The following is a 12,378-nucleotide window of genomic DNA, read 5'->3' on the forward strand; positions in this document are numbered from 1 at the left end:
TTTCCAAAATACTGATTGTAATGACAGAGGGTAGATGCTAAGTTTGTCAGAGAGAGGAATGAAGATAAAGAAGGAGCTGATGGCTACGTAAGGAAATGCTAGAGTTTATCAGAGGTCTCAATGTGGTAAAAATAGACACAATTTGGGAGAAAAAAATGTTGGAGCAATTGAGCTGGAATAATAGGAGATGATGTGACAATAGGATGTCTGAAATCAAATTGTAAAGGAAATGCCATAATTTTTAACAAAGACAAAGTGGGGGGAAGGGCTGTGGTAGTGAGTAGTTGAAAAAAACAGGAAAAGGTCATTGTGACTGAAGAACAGGAGAATCTAAGAAACCGGGTATTTAGATGGATACCTCAGGTCAGTGGCTTCTTCTGGAGCATGAAGTGCCTCTCATATTGCTTATTAAAATGATAGATGCCATTTTTTAGATAGATGCCATGTACCAGATACTTTATATACATATTAGTCACTTTCGTCCAAGAGAAGTCAAGTGACTCACCCAGTGATTGCATTTAGAAAGTAAAGGCACAAAGATTCAAGTTCAAGTTTTTCAGTCCAAAGTCTGTGCCCTTTCCACTATGCTATGGCTCTGCTCCAGCAGGAGTGTGGGTGAAGTTATCATCAACTCTGTTGAAAGTTGGGTGAGCTTAACATTGGCAATAATATAGGTAATAAAAACTCTGGATAATGGAAAGAGACTTGGGGAGAGGGCTGTCTGGCAATGATAGATTTGCTTCACAGTTCCCACTCCAGTGAGTTCTTCTTAACGTGGTCTTAAGGCAAAAGGAGTGAAGAAGCCATGGAGGAAAGAAATAAGGAGGGAAAAAAATTTTAGTAATTTCCAAAAAGTACATTCATAATGTTGACCTGTATTCTAAAATATAATTTTTATTACAAGTATTCTTTTTATTAAAATATGCAAAGTGTATATAAATACTGATTATATTATAGGAAAACAACATCAACAGCTGACAATCAAAGAGTCTTGAGGACTATTTTGAGGACAACTGAGTCAGTTGCCAAGAAGTATTCAAGATCTACCACTAAATGCAACCCATGTTTTCCAAACACATCCTTCACAATCTCCACATTGTCTCTTCTTATGTAACTCTTCCAGTCACATGCATGTGAGTGCAGATGCACACACAGACACACAGACACACACAGACACACACAGACACACACACACACACCCCTAAAATTGCACTGGAAATATACATGCTGTGTGGGGAAAGGAGCAACTTCCCAAAAGATCCCCCTTGTTTCTTTGTTAGCATCACCTGGTGGCTCAGGCTGTGCCTTTAGAAGTAAAGATGCTCCCAATGGGACACTGGTCTTTTGGTCTCTTTAGCTTATCATGCAAGCCGAGTCCTCTCTTTCCATCCGTTATACACTCATGTCACGTCCATATATCTGAAAGGCAGCCTCCCCTGAGGTAGATAGTAGACCCACCCCAAGAGGTGAGTTAACAGGTGTCCTTTTCAATGTGCCAAAATGCTCTTGGACATTTTAAATGAGTGTAGGACAGTCTGGTAGCTGCTTCTTCCTGCCTCTGCATCTTCGCATGGCAGCGCGGAGTCTCGTGTTCTTCAGTCATACTCCCCCTCCTGTCTGGCTCATGAGATGAGGAACTGTAGACCTGCTGGACCCTGTGGTCTCAAGATACTCTTGGCTCATGTCTTCTCACTTGACCTTAAGTGGGCTTAAGAAGACTCTCATTCAAGACCATATCTTCAGTGCCTGTAACAAGGAACCACATGGAGAGAATCCCAAAGTGCTTTTCTTAGAGCTTATATAAGCCAAAAAATGTCTTAGATTCCTCAAAACTGACCAGAGACAGTTCAGATACATTGACATATAAATGGTCAGCACTGGTGAGATTGAATACCGCTCCCAGGTAGCTGCTGCGGGCCCACATCTGGCCAGTAGTGCAGTAGTTCATTATCTTCCCCTCCATCAGCACCAGGTCCTGGGGATACTTAGAGTTCCTCATATAGACCTTGTGGTTCAGGGGCTGGTTGTTGCAGGACTGACCCCTGAAGTACACTTTGGAATACACAAAGTACAACCCAGTATCATTGATCACAAGGCCACCCTTCTTATACTTCACCCCAGAGACAAGGGCAATTCCATACGTGTCTTCCCATTCCAGAGGGATGGATCTTGAGTTGGACTTGCCTGAAATCAAATCAGAGAGGAGTTTTCAGCCGGGAGTGCTCATGTACCTAACAAATGAAGTTTCCAAGGCAAAACTGTGGGCCTTTCCTTGAGGAAATGACCAAAATGACATAACCCATACAGACCTGGCTAGTGGGTCAGACTCGATCCCTCACTGAATTCCTGAGAGACCTCTATCAAATTGCTTGCCTCAATTTTATCATCTACATGACTGGGACAATAACATATATCCTAATCAATTACAATGAGACATTACTGAGATTATTTTAGTTCTCTGGAACAGAGATTCTATGATCTTCAGAACTAACACCAAAACTTCTAGGTTTTGAGGTGTCTCCATGAGGAAAAAAGCCAAACCTAAGGAAATTCTAAAGTTGGGAAGAACCCTTAGGGATCATCTGTTCCAACTCCTCACCTATGCTAAGGAGTCCTCAGTACCCCCACTTTGGGCTAAAATCCCCTTTCTTTTATGTCCACACAGCAGTATATTCATACCTTAAGCAGAGAACGCTCTCCACTACTGAAATTATCACTTATGTACCTGTATTTCCTTATTAGATTTTAAGTTCCTTGAAGGCAGGAACCACGTGTTATTAATCTACATGCCCCCAAGGCTCGGCATACAACACGTGTTCAATAAATATCTGGTGATCCAAACTGGATCATTCTACAGCCTCTGCCTAAATAATTCCAGGGGCAGTGGCATACTACTTTCTGTGATACTTATCCACTTTTCGGATATTCATGGATTGTGCTCTGGGAATGCCCACACCACATTGCTCTCAAATCACTTCACTTCACTACATGACCACACGCAGGAAGTCCACCAATGCCAGGACCGGGCCTTTCCTCTCACTCCTACTTCTACTCTTGCACAAAGCAGAGTGAAGCTCTTCCAGAAAACCAGAAAAGCACTGACTAAAATAATTGATCCCTCCATCCCTTCCCAGATCTCACCTTTTGAACGCATGCCCCAAATCCCCTAAGGGTCTTTGGAATGATTGAAAAGAGTGACCTCCTAATGAGCAGGGGTCATGTTATAACCAGCTCCATTTTGCCAGTTCAGAGCATGGCCTAGACAATTGCAGGGGTTCAGTATGGGTGCGAGGCTGACTTCACTAGAAAGATGGGACTATTCTTGGGTGTCAAATGCTGTCACCAGAAAGTAGCAACTCCCTCCAAGCACAGTACCCAACCAGCCACTCTTTCTGTCAAAGGCTTTTCCAAGCCCCATGTATCCTTCAGATACAGACCTGTTAAATGGGCCACTTTTCTCAGCTCCCTTTTTTCAGAGGGTGGGTTGGGTTGACCTGTATCATAGAGAGACGAAAGATACATGTAAAAATGAGATACCAACTATTCTTTTGTTGGGACTCAACTGATCATTTAAATAAAAGTGATTTTTTAAAAACATAAATGATACAGTCTAACACATACTATAGTCTAATATAGTTTAACATATACTATATATGTTATTACATATAAAATAATATAGTGTAACATATACTAATCATTCAAGTCCAAACTATAGAACTCCCAGCAACCTGTACTTCAGAAAAAAGAGGTTAAAAAATAAACCAAATTGAGATAGACATATGCACAAATTATGTCACAAAGAAACAATAAAAAGGTTGATTGATAAAGAGCTATCATATCAGTTACTGCATTTGAACTTGCCACAGTCCTTTGAGATAGAGATTATTGTCCCACCTTATAGACAGCTAAATGAACTTAAAAGGTGGGTGCTTTGTCCAGGAAGACCCAGCTACTCGGTGTCAGAAGAGGAGGGACACTCAAGTCTCCTGGTTCCAAATTAGGATTTGTTTTTTTACTTGTCCTGCAGCCTTGAGGACTCCACAGGACAGAGGCCAAAGACTATGATTTCACCCCCTGGCCACTAGGTCTTCCCCCCAGTGGCATTTGACCACCTGCCCAAATTAATCATCCTTAGATCTCAAATGCCTTGAGTAGCTCCCCATTGAACGTATAACTGTGTAAAATTTTCCCCAGCCACATGATCTCTGCCTGTCTGTCCAGCCTCACTTCCTCTGCTTGCTCACGTCGGCCAAGGCTGCACGAGTTCTGATGTAACCTGAACACAACCAGCTTCCAGCCCCTGTGCCTTTGCTCCTGCTGTTCGTCTGCTCAGAATGCCCTCCAAACAGATCTTTGTGGTAAACTCCTATCATCCTCTAAATACCACCCGCAATACCTCTTTCTTGGGGAAATTCTCTCAGGTGTTTTTAATCCAGTACAGTTTTTCCCTCCTTTGAAACCTAGAATCACTTTGTCTTTCCCTCTTTTGTCGGTTCTGACTCCCCATTTCTGTGGTAACTGTATAACTTGTCTTATTCCCCCCAAATAAATGCAAATTTCCTACTATATGTTTAATCCAACGGAGTACTTAGTTCAGTTTCTAACTCAGGGCATGTGACCAGTAAATATTTGGGAAATTGAAAGAGTTAAAATAGACAACAGTTGCAAAAGTAGAATTATTTCTCTGACTTCAAATATTTTAACTAAAGAGAGCCATCACTTAGCTAATAAATTCAACTTAGATGTTTAAGAAAGATTCATAGAAAGGCCCTCATCCACATCAAGGTCATAGCGATTAGCCTGTAAAACCCACATGTGGAGTGACATTGCCCCGACCAGCTGAGAACATGACCTGAACAATCATGACCTCTCTAGCCACCCGAGACCACCCACCATGAATGAGGTGTTAGCGAACAGGAAAGGCAAAACTGAGTCTCCTCTACATTCCTATACCACAAACCATCTGTGCAATTAGTCTGGCATTCAGCCATGTACTGACAGGAAATGGAACAGAGAACCACAGTTTGCGTATCTTTCTATCCCTCACAGAGCTTTGCACAGTGTGATTCTCATTGAGGGTCCTCAGTAAAAATATCTGCTGGATAAGTGCTGAAATAAAATGGAAATAGATCCTATACTTCAGTGATGACTGTTTTCTGCCCCCGGGGCCTTTGCACATGCCGTTCTCACTGCTGGAATGCTCTCCCCTATCCTCCCACACCACCCCACACACAGGCATGCGCACAACACCTCCTTAGAGGGGACTTTCCAGACCACTCTATGTTACATTGCACTTAGTAAAATTTGAAATTATATTGTCTGCTTGCTTGCTTTTGTTTACCCTTTCCTGCGTGCTTAAGCTCCCTAAGGGCAGGACCCTTGTCTCTCTTGCTCTCATTCATCACCAACACCCAGCACTGGCACATAAGAAGCACTCCAAAAACATTTGTGAATGAATTAAAGACTTAATGAGTTAACTGTGGAAAAATGGAAAATGAAAAAGGAGCAAATAAATACGTTTAAATAATCTATAATAGTTTTTCTGGCATGTATGCCAGAGAAAATCGTTGTTAATTTGTTGAACTATAAATCCTTCTAATTCTTTACTGAGAACATAAAAATATGCATGTGCACTTATATAGTCAATTTAAACTAAGCCTACTGTTTTATAACTTGTCTTTTTTATCTAACAATGTAGAACACACAATCTCCATGGCCTTAAATGTAATTATATGGATTTCATTTGCTGCATATGATGCCCTCTGAATATACCATGATGTATTTAATCTCTTGTTAAGAGGCATTTAAGTTTCTTCTGACTTTATTATAGATAGCCTTATAAGGAAATGATGAACACCCTTATTTCTGAGTTTTTGGGTCTATGTCTCATTACCTTATTAAGATAAATTCTTAGTGATGAGAGTACATGGTCAATTAACACTTTTTGTTTTAAAATTTTTATTTATTTATTTATTTATTTGACAGAGAGAGAGAGTGTGTGAGCACAAGCAGGGGGAGAGACAGGCAGAGGGAGAGAAAGAAGCATGTTCTGCAGGCTCCCCTCGGAGCAGAGAGCCTGATGCGGGGCTCGATATGGGGCTCGATTCCAGCACCCTGGAATCATGACCCGAGGCAAAGGCAGTTGCTTAACTGACTGAGCCACCCAGGCGCCCCAGTAAATTAACACTTTTAATCCTTTGGTACATTTTCCAACTGGTCTTCAGAAAAGGTATAGCAATTTACATGTTCCTTGGCTGTCAATTAATGTTTAAGCAAAAATTTTCTCTCACATTTTTGCCAATCTGGTTTTTTTTTCATCTTTACCAATGGGATGAATGAAAATGGATATCCCTTTGTTTTAATTTGCATCTATTTTCCTATTAATAAAGTTGCTACTTTCTTCTCCATGGGGAAATTCACCAAGATCTGGTCCATCTGGGTTGATAAGAAAGTACTTGTTTACTGGAAGAGGTGGACCTGACTCATCTATTCACTTGACTTTTAATCACTAAAATGATCCCAGAGAGCGGGTGAAAGATGAGTAATTAGGGACCTGTTTCACCAGCCACATTCCACTGATTTTCAAAGCTATTTTATTTTAGAAATCCTCCAAAGGTTTTATTTTTCTAACAAATATTTCTACTCTGCTTGAATATATCTGGACTTTCTAACATTTAGGGACTTGGACCTAGAACTAGAGACCAGACCTTCCAAGGGATGGTTCCTCCAGAGCTTACATTCTGGAGCAGTAGGGTGACCATAGGGCATAGGGCACCAGTCTATATGCTGGAAAGCCCTGTAGGTGACAAAGCACCGGAAGCCTGTGTTCCTTCTAGCCCCAGTTCCACACCAGCCATTTGGGGCATATCCCCTAATCTATCTGGTATTCTGTTTCTCTTCCGAGAAGTGAGATGACTGGACCAGATTTGCTCCAAGCTCCCTTCCAACTCTTACCAAATTTGAAGTTCAATGAATCTTAGTTGAATGAACCAGAGCATCTTAAATCTACCTGCCCACAGTTTCCAAACTGTGTCCCAAAACGTCACACAAGGTCAGTGTTCAACATTTTCATCTTCTCCCTTGTCCTGAATCTCATACAAAGGACTTTCTTTTATTATTGAAGGGAGCTCATTATTGCCTTTGTGGGGAAAGTTGGACTAGCCCTTGAGAAATGGCCAAAGTCTTCCCTCCAAGACTGCCAGTGAGTGCAAAAGAACAACTTTAATGTGGATGATTAATTGCCCACTTTTTAAAAGCTTAAAGGGGCACCTGGGTGTCTCAGTCAGTTAAGCATGAGATTCTTGATTTCAGCTCAGGTCATGATCTCAGGGTCTTGAGATGGAGCCCTGCATCAGGCTTTGTGCTGGGTGTGGAGCCTGCTTAAGATTCTCTCTCTCCCTTTCCCTCTGCCGCCCCCCAATAAATAAATAAATAAATAAATAAATAAATAAATAAATAAAAGCTTAAATATATCCTAGACATTTTTTTTTAAATAAAGCTTGACTCTTCAGTAATCTCTTACAGAGTTTAAAGAGGAGATGACTTTTCCCAGAAACATCTGTCTCTGCCCCCTCCACCCCCCACCTCCCTGGGAGTTACAGCCACTGCCCTGTTCATGGAAACCAGGATGCCTGAGGAAGGGGACAGGCCTGGAACAAGCTGTATATGTGTCATCTCTTTCCAAAGTCAAATGGAAATTATTTGAATTGTGTGCAGTACTCAGTTATACTGATTTTGAATGATTACATTCACTCGATATGTTAGGGCAGTTCGAGGAATCAAAATGACCAAAGATTCCAAACTAGCCTGGATTCCTTTTGTAGTACACATGTGTCCAAGAATGGGATGGAATTCAACGCCTTCAGCCAACATGGCTCAGCCATGAGGACTGTCTTTAGAAACTCAACATACGTGCATTAAAGGACTCACCTATTTGCTTCTCCAAAGATGATGCTATATGACTTTGGCTGGTGGACTGGCAAAAGAGAGAGAAAAAATGATGCATAATAAATATGAAGATCTTTAAGCTACAGGAGGCAAAGTTGTCAAATAAACCAATAAAATTGAGAAGGGAATCTCCACACCTCAGAACCTCTCCTAACTCAGACTCTGGCCATGCCATCGTGTCTCACCGTGCCTCAGTTTTGTGATTTGGAAGAGTTCTGATATTTTTAAGTATTTTCAAGGAAATTTAGTTTGGTCATTTAAACAAATTCACTCCTAAGCAAGACTCCAAATTCCTTTTCCATCATGAATCACTAACCTCTAGGTAGGGGTTCAGCAGGCAGACTGGCCAGCTGAGAAAGGAAGAATTGTCACTGCCAGTCCTATTCGGGCCCTGATCCTTTACAAGAGAGCAAATACCCCTTTCACTCATTTGAGCCTCCATTTCTCTGCCTCTGGAATAGAACGACTAGAATGATCCACTTCGAAGACAGGAAAAAAGGACTAAAATATACTTTGCAAGAGGCCACGGTCCCTTTGGGCTTCGGTATCCCTTCGCCCTCCGCTGCAGCAGAGCTGTCTACACCCGGTCTCCATAGCACAGCAAATGCACACGCTGGCTTACCTCTCTGAGTTCAGCCAGCTCCTTCTGTAGGTGAAAGAGCTGGAACATGCCCAGCCCCAGTCCAACCAGGGCCACCAGAACCATGAAAAACATCACAAGGAGGCACGCGCCTGTGTTGTGGTCCCTCCGCGTCTTCACAGGCGGCAGCGGCAGCGGAGCCAGCGGTGGTGGCGGCGGTAGTGTTGGTGGCGGTGGTGGCGGTGGCCTCCTGGGCCCAGGCCTTCCCGGCACAGAGGACGGACACGGGAGGACTGAGCCGGGAGGGGCCCAGGGAGAGCCGGCACTGCTGTCCACCCAGTAGATTTGGGGGTACGGGTAGTTCAAGGGCTGCTGCATGGCAGCTGGTTCAGCGAGCTGGCAGCCGGTTCAGCGGGCTGGCCCCTGCAAGGTGTCCGGGCCGGGGCCGCTGTTTTTCTGACTGCTCGAGAGAAGAAAAGCCGGCTCTTTCTTTATAGAGTTTCCATGGCCAAGGGAAACACCTCTCTTTCGTTCTCTCTTTCCTTCTCTCTTTCTGCTTCTCAAAGAGACACCCACTCACTTTGCATCTGAAGCTGAGAAGCCTCAAGACAAGAGACTCAGAGCAAACCCCGGGAAGTTTCCGCCCACAAGTTTCTGATGAAAGCCTGCAGGGCCCCGTTGCCGCTGCGCTACCTGAACCGCTGGTGGGATAGCCTTATCTTTCTCAGGCCCTGCGAGAGCGGGCAGCACTGGGCTCAGCCCAGTGGGCTTTGTCCAGCGGCCAGCTCCCGGGGGGGGGGGGGGGGGGTCCAGGCCCTGCGGGGCAAGACTATGGAGTCAGAGCCAGGAGTGGAGTCCACCTCTTACCTTTTGCAGGAGGGAGTCAATCCCTTGCTCCATCCTCTCGCCACACCCAAGTACCGTTTACCCTAACACTGCAAAGCACTGTAATTTATGGGGTAAAAATCTGCCCCACCCTCTCTCTACGGATTAAATCAGAGGTTGCAAACCAGTGGCTGACATACCCATAGACCTCACTATGTTTTTTCTCTTCTCTGTTGTCCCGTTTTAAAATTGGGATAGTCCACATTAAATACATTTATTATGTTTTGAAACATTAGAATACTGGACACCCTAGAGGCCAGCCAAACCCAGTCCACCGGAGCTGACATCGTTGCTCCCAGCTGGCCCACCCTTCACTGTGCTTCACACACCAGCCGCCCTGGGCAATGGCCTTCCTGGTCCCTGCAGGCCTCTGTTTGCAGCCTGTGTTCTGGCTGTCAGGGGTAACACATGGCACCCAGTTAAATTTGAATGTCACGTAAAGAAATCATTTTTAGGATAAGCATGTCCTAAACATCACGTGGAATATGCTAAAAAGTCGTTTTAGCGACTGGACAAGCCATTGTCGTTTATCTGATGTTCAAATTTAACTGATTGTCCTATTTGTTTGCTTTTTACTAAAGACAGGAACTCTATCTGGACGGACCTCACCCTTTTCTGTGGCTTCGAATACTATTTATATGCCTTTAACTCCCAAGTGCTTGGCCGCAGTCCCAATCAGGCTCCCCTATAAACCCTGTAAACCACGCAGAAAACCCTGTTTTCCATTTTACCGGAGAGCTCCACTTTTCTGATTTCATTAGCATTTACATCGTGCTGTGGCATTTCTGCGGCTGCCATTCTGGCTCTCCACCTGGGCCAAAGCAACACCAGATTTACTTCCCTGCCACCTTCTGCGGGCCCACCCCTCCCATACTACCTGTTTCACTTGACGTCAGTCTTTCTGGTGACGACTTCAACTCCTCTCTCTTTCTCTCCTGCAACATTTAACCCAGGCCTGTTGATTTTCCCCGAACCTGTTTCTCACATCAGCACACCCTCTCCATTTCTATTTTTCCTGTTATTGTCTTAGGTCAGACGTTTATTACCTCTCACCTGCCATAGCACAATGGCACCTAACATTAGCACTCCCTCCCACCAGCCTTCCCGAGCACAAGTCACCCTGCAGAATGATGCAAGAACCACGCTGATAAAAGCAAACTCAAGAGATCTCGCTTTCTCGCCAAAACCTTGTGTTGAAAGGTTTGAAACCAGAAGTCGTCCAAATTCCCTAGCGTGACACCCAGGGCTCCTTCCCGTTAGGCTCCAGCAGCTGGCACTGCCTCCTCTCCAGACGCTTCTGCCCACATCCCGCTCTGGACTCATGAGACAGCATGACAGATGAGCCCAGAATGACTGCATGAGCTTCTCACTATCGCTTCTTCTAGGTGGGCAGAGTTAATGTGCTTTTGAACTCACATATGGCTTTACTCATAGTTATGAAAAAGGGTAGTTTAAAGGCCATAAGTGAGAATCAGAATGTATAATTTAAGAATTCCACCATACATACAACCAAAAAAGCCTTGAAAGTATCCTGAAATAACTCTGACAAAAGTGGCATAGGGTCATCTCTTTTACACTATACAAATGTTACTGAAGGTGGCAAAGATTCAAATGAGTGAAAAGACACACCACGTCGAGGATGGGGAGGCTAGAAAGTGTTGCAGGATGCTCAGGGGTTTGTGGTTCTTGAGTTAAACTGCCTGGGGTTCAAATCCCAGCTCTTCCGCTTATGAGCTGTGTGAACTGGACAGGCCATTGTCCCTCGGTGCCACAGTTTTCTCATCTATAAAAATGAGCCTGATCAGAACAGTACTTATTTCGTAGGGCGTTGTGAGAACTAAATGAGTCAAAGCACTTGGTACACTTAAAATAGTCCCTAGCTTCAAAGTAAGCCCTTAGCAAATGTTGTCCTCGTTGTAAATGCAGCAAATCTTCCTACACGTAATCCACCTGTAAACTTAACATACCGGACAGTCTTCCACTGAAGAGAAAAGAAGGTGCAGAGGAGAGACAGGCTGCAGGAAAAAGTGCAAGTCAATGCCCAACAACCAGGATCCGCAGAGATTCCACCAGTGGACTGATGGACTGATGGACCCCTCTGTTTCAGGCTAAGATCCTCCCTGCTTTTCTCTCTCAAACTCCCACAGAAACTTCTAGCATTTTTCAGTAAGAATTATGCTATACTTTCACACCTCCCTCTGCCCTGCTTCTTGATTTAATCCATGATAGGAGGAATCAGAATCTTACTATCTGCCCCCAACCCATCCAGGGTCCTCGGATCCTGGGGAGAATCTGAACAGAAATAGAGATAGAGAGCAGTCTTTAAACACCAGCATTGCTCTTTGATGCGGCCACCAAATACCATATGTTGGCTAAATCATGGAGAAATAAACACCCTAACAGACAATAACAAGGACTTGTCGTAGTTTGGGGTACTACCAGAACCTTGTTCATTAGCAGAAATGATCTTTTCAAATAAGATCTTAGCTCTGTGATTGCTGGGGGGGAGGGGAACACATATATTTGCCTTCGAAAGATGCACTGAAGGGGCACCTGGCTGGCTCAGTCATTAGAACAGGCGACTCTTGACCTCGGGGTGGTGAGTTTGAGCCCCACGTTATGTGTAGAGATTACTAAAAATAAATAATTTTTTTTTAAATGCACTGAATAAATAAATCAAAGGGCCAACCTGCTGGCAGCTCCCACATGTGGGAAATTCCAATTGAGGAACTTCTCTCTTTCTGAGCTCATCCCTCTACTTGCACTGGCGGCCTCTCTGATTCTGCAACCAGGGTTCCTTGAGGATGGATGGGGGAGAAAGATTCAGAACTGGTGATTTCTTTCGGATAAGGTGTAGGGTTGCCTGTCGTAGAGATTTAATGGGATGTGGGTGAGGTTTGGGAGCAAATCAAAATGCAGGACCAAATCAGAAAATGCTCCCTGTACAAGTTATTAAAATTTTTTTA

The 12,378-nt window shown here is 43.9% G+C and overlaps 1 protein-coding gene across 1 annotated transcript; it reads right to left on the reverse strand.

Annotated features, from left to right (window-relative positions):
• Positions 1 to 878: 878 nt before the first annotated feature.
• Positions 879 to 9,282, reverse strand: FASLG (Fas ligand). The gene is made up of 4 exons (XM_045814226.2): positions 8,570 to 9,282; positions 7,930 to 7,975; positions 3,438 to 3,494; positions 879 to 2,184 (listed from the first exon to the last, which is right to left on the reverse strand). Exons 1-4 carry the CDS (start codon positions 8,903 to 8,905, stop codon positions 1,790 to 1,792), a joined length of 834 nt encoding a protein of 277 aa, XP_045670182.1. The 5' UTR covers positions 8,906 to 9,282; the 3' UTR covers positions 879 to 1,789.
• Between the last annotated feature and the right edge of the window lie 3,096 nt (positions 9,283 to 12,378).

Source organism: Ursus americanus, chromosome 2 (genome assembly GCF_024610735.1).
Source record: "Ursus americanus isolate L20-20 chromosome 2, mUrsAme1.1.p, whole genome shotgun sequence".
NCBI lineage: Eukaryota > Metazoa > Chordata > Mammalia > Carnivora > Ursidae > Ursus > Ursus americanus.

What these genes read in the sequence shown, in the direction of transcription:
- FASLG (XM_045814226.2), bottom strand. Translation starts at nt 8,905, where the DNA reads ATGCAGCAGCCCTTGAACTACCCGTACCCCCAAATCTACTGGGTGGAC. An exon ending in AGCTGGCTGAACTCAGAGAG is followed by an intron (nt 7,976 to 8,569) that starts GTAAGCCAGCGT and finishes CTCTTTTGCCAG; the next exon opens with TCCACCAGCCAAAGTCATAT. An exon ending in ATCTTTGGAGAAGCAAATAG is followed by an intron (nt 3,495 to 7,929) that starts GTGAGTCCTTTA and finishes TCTATGATACAG; the next exon opens with GTCAACCCAACCCACCCTCT.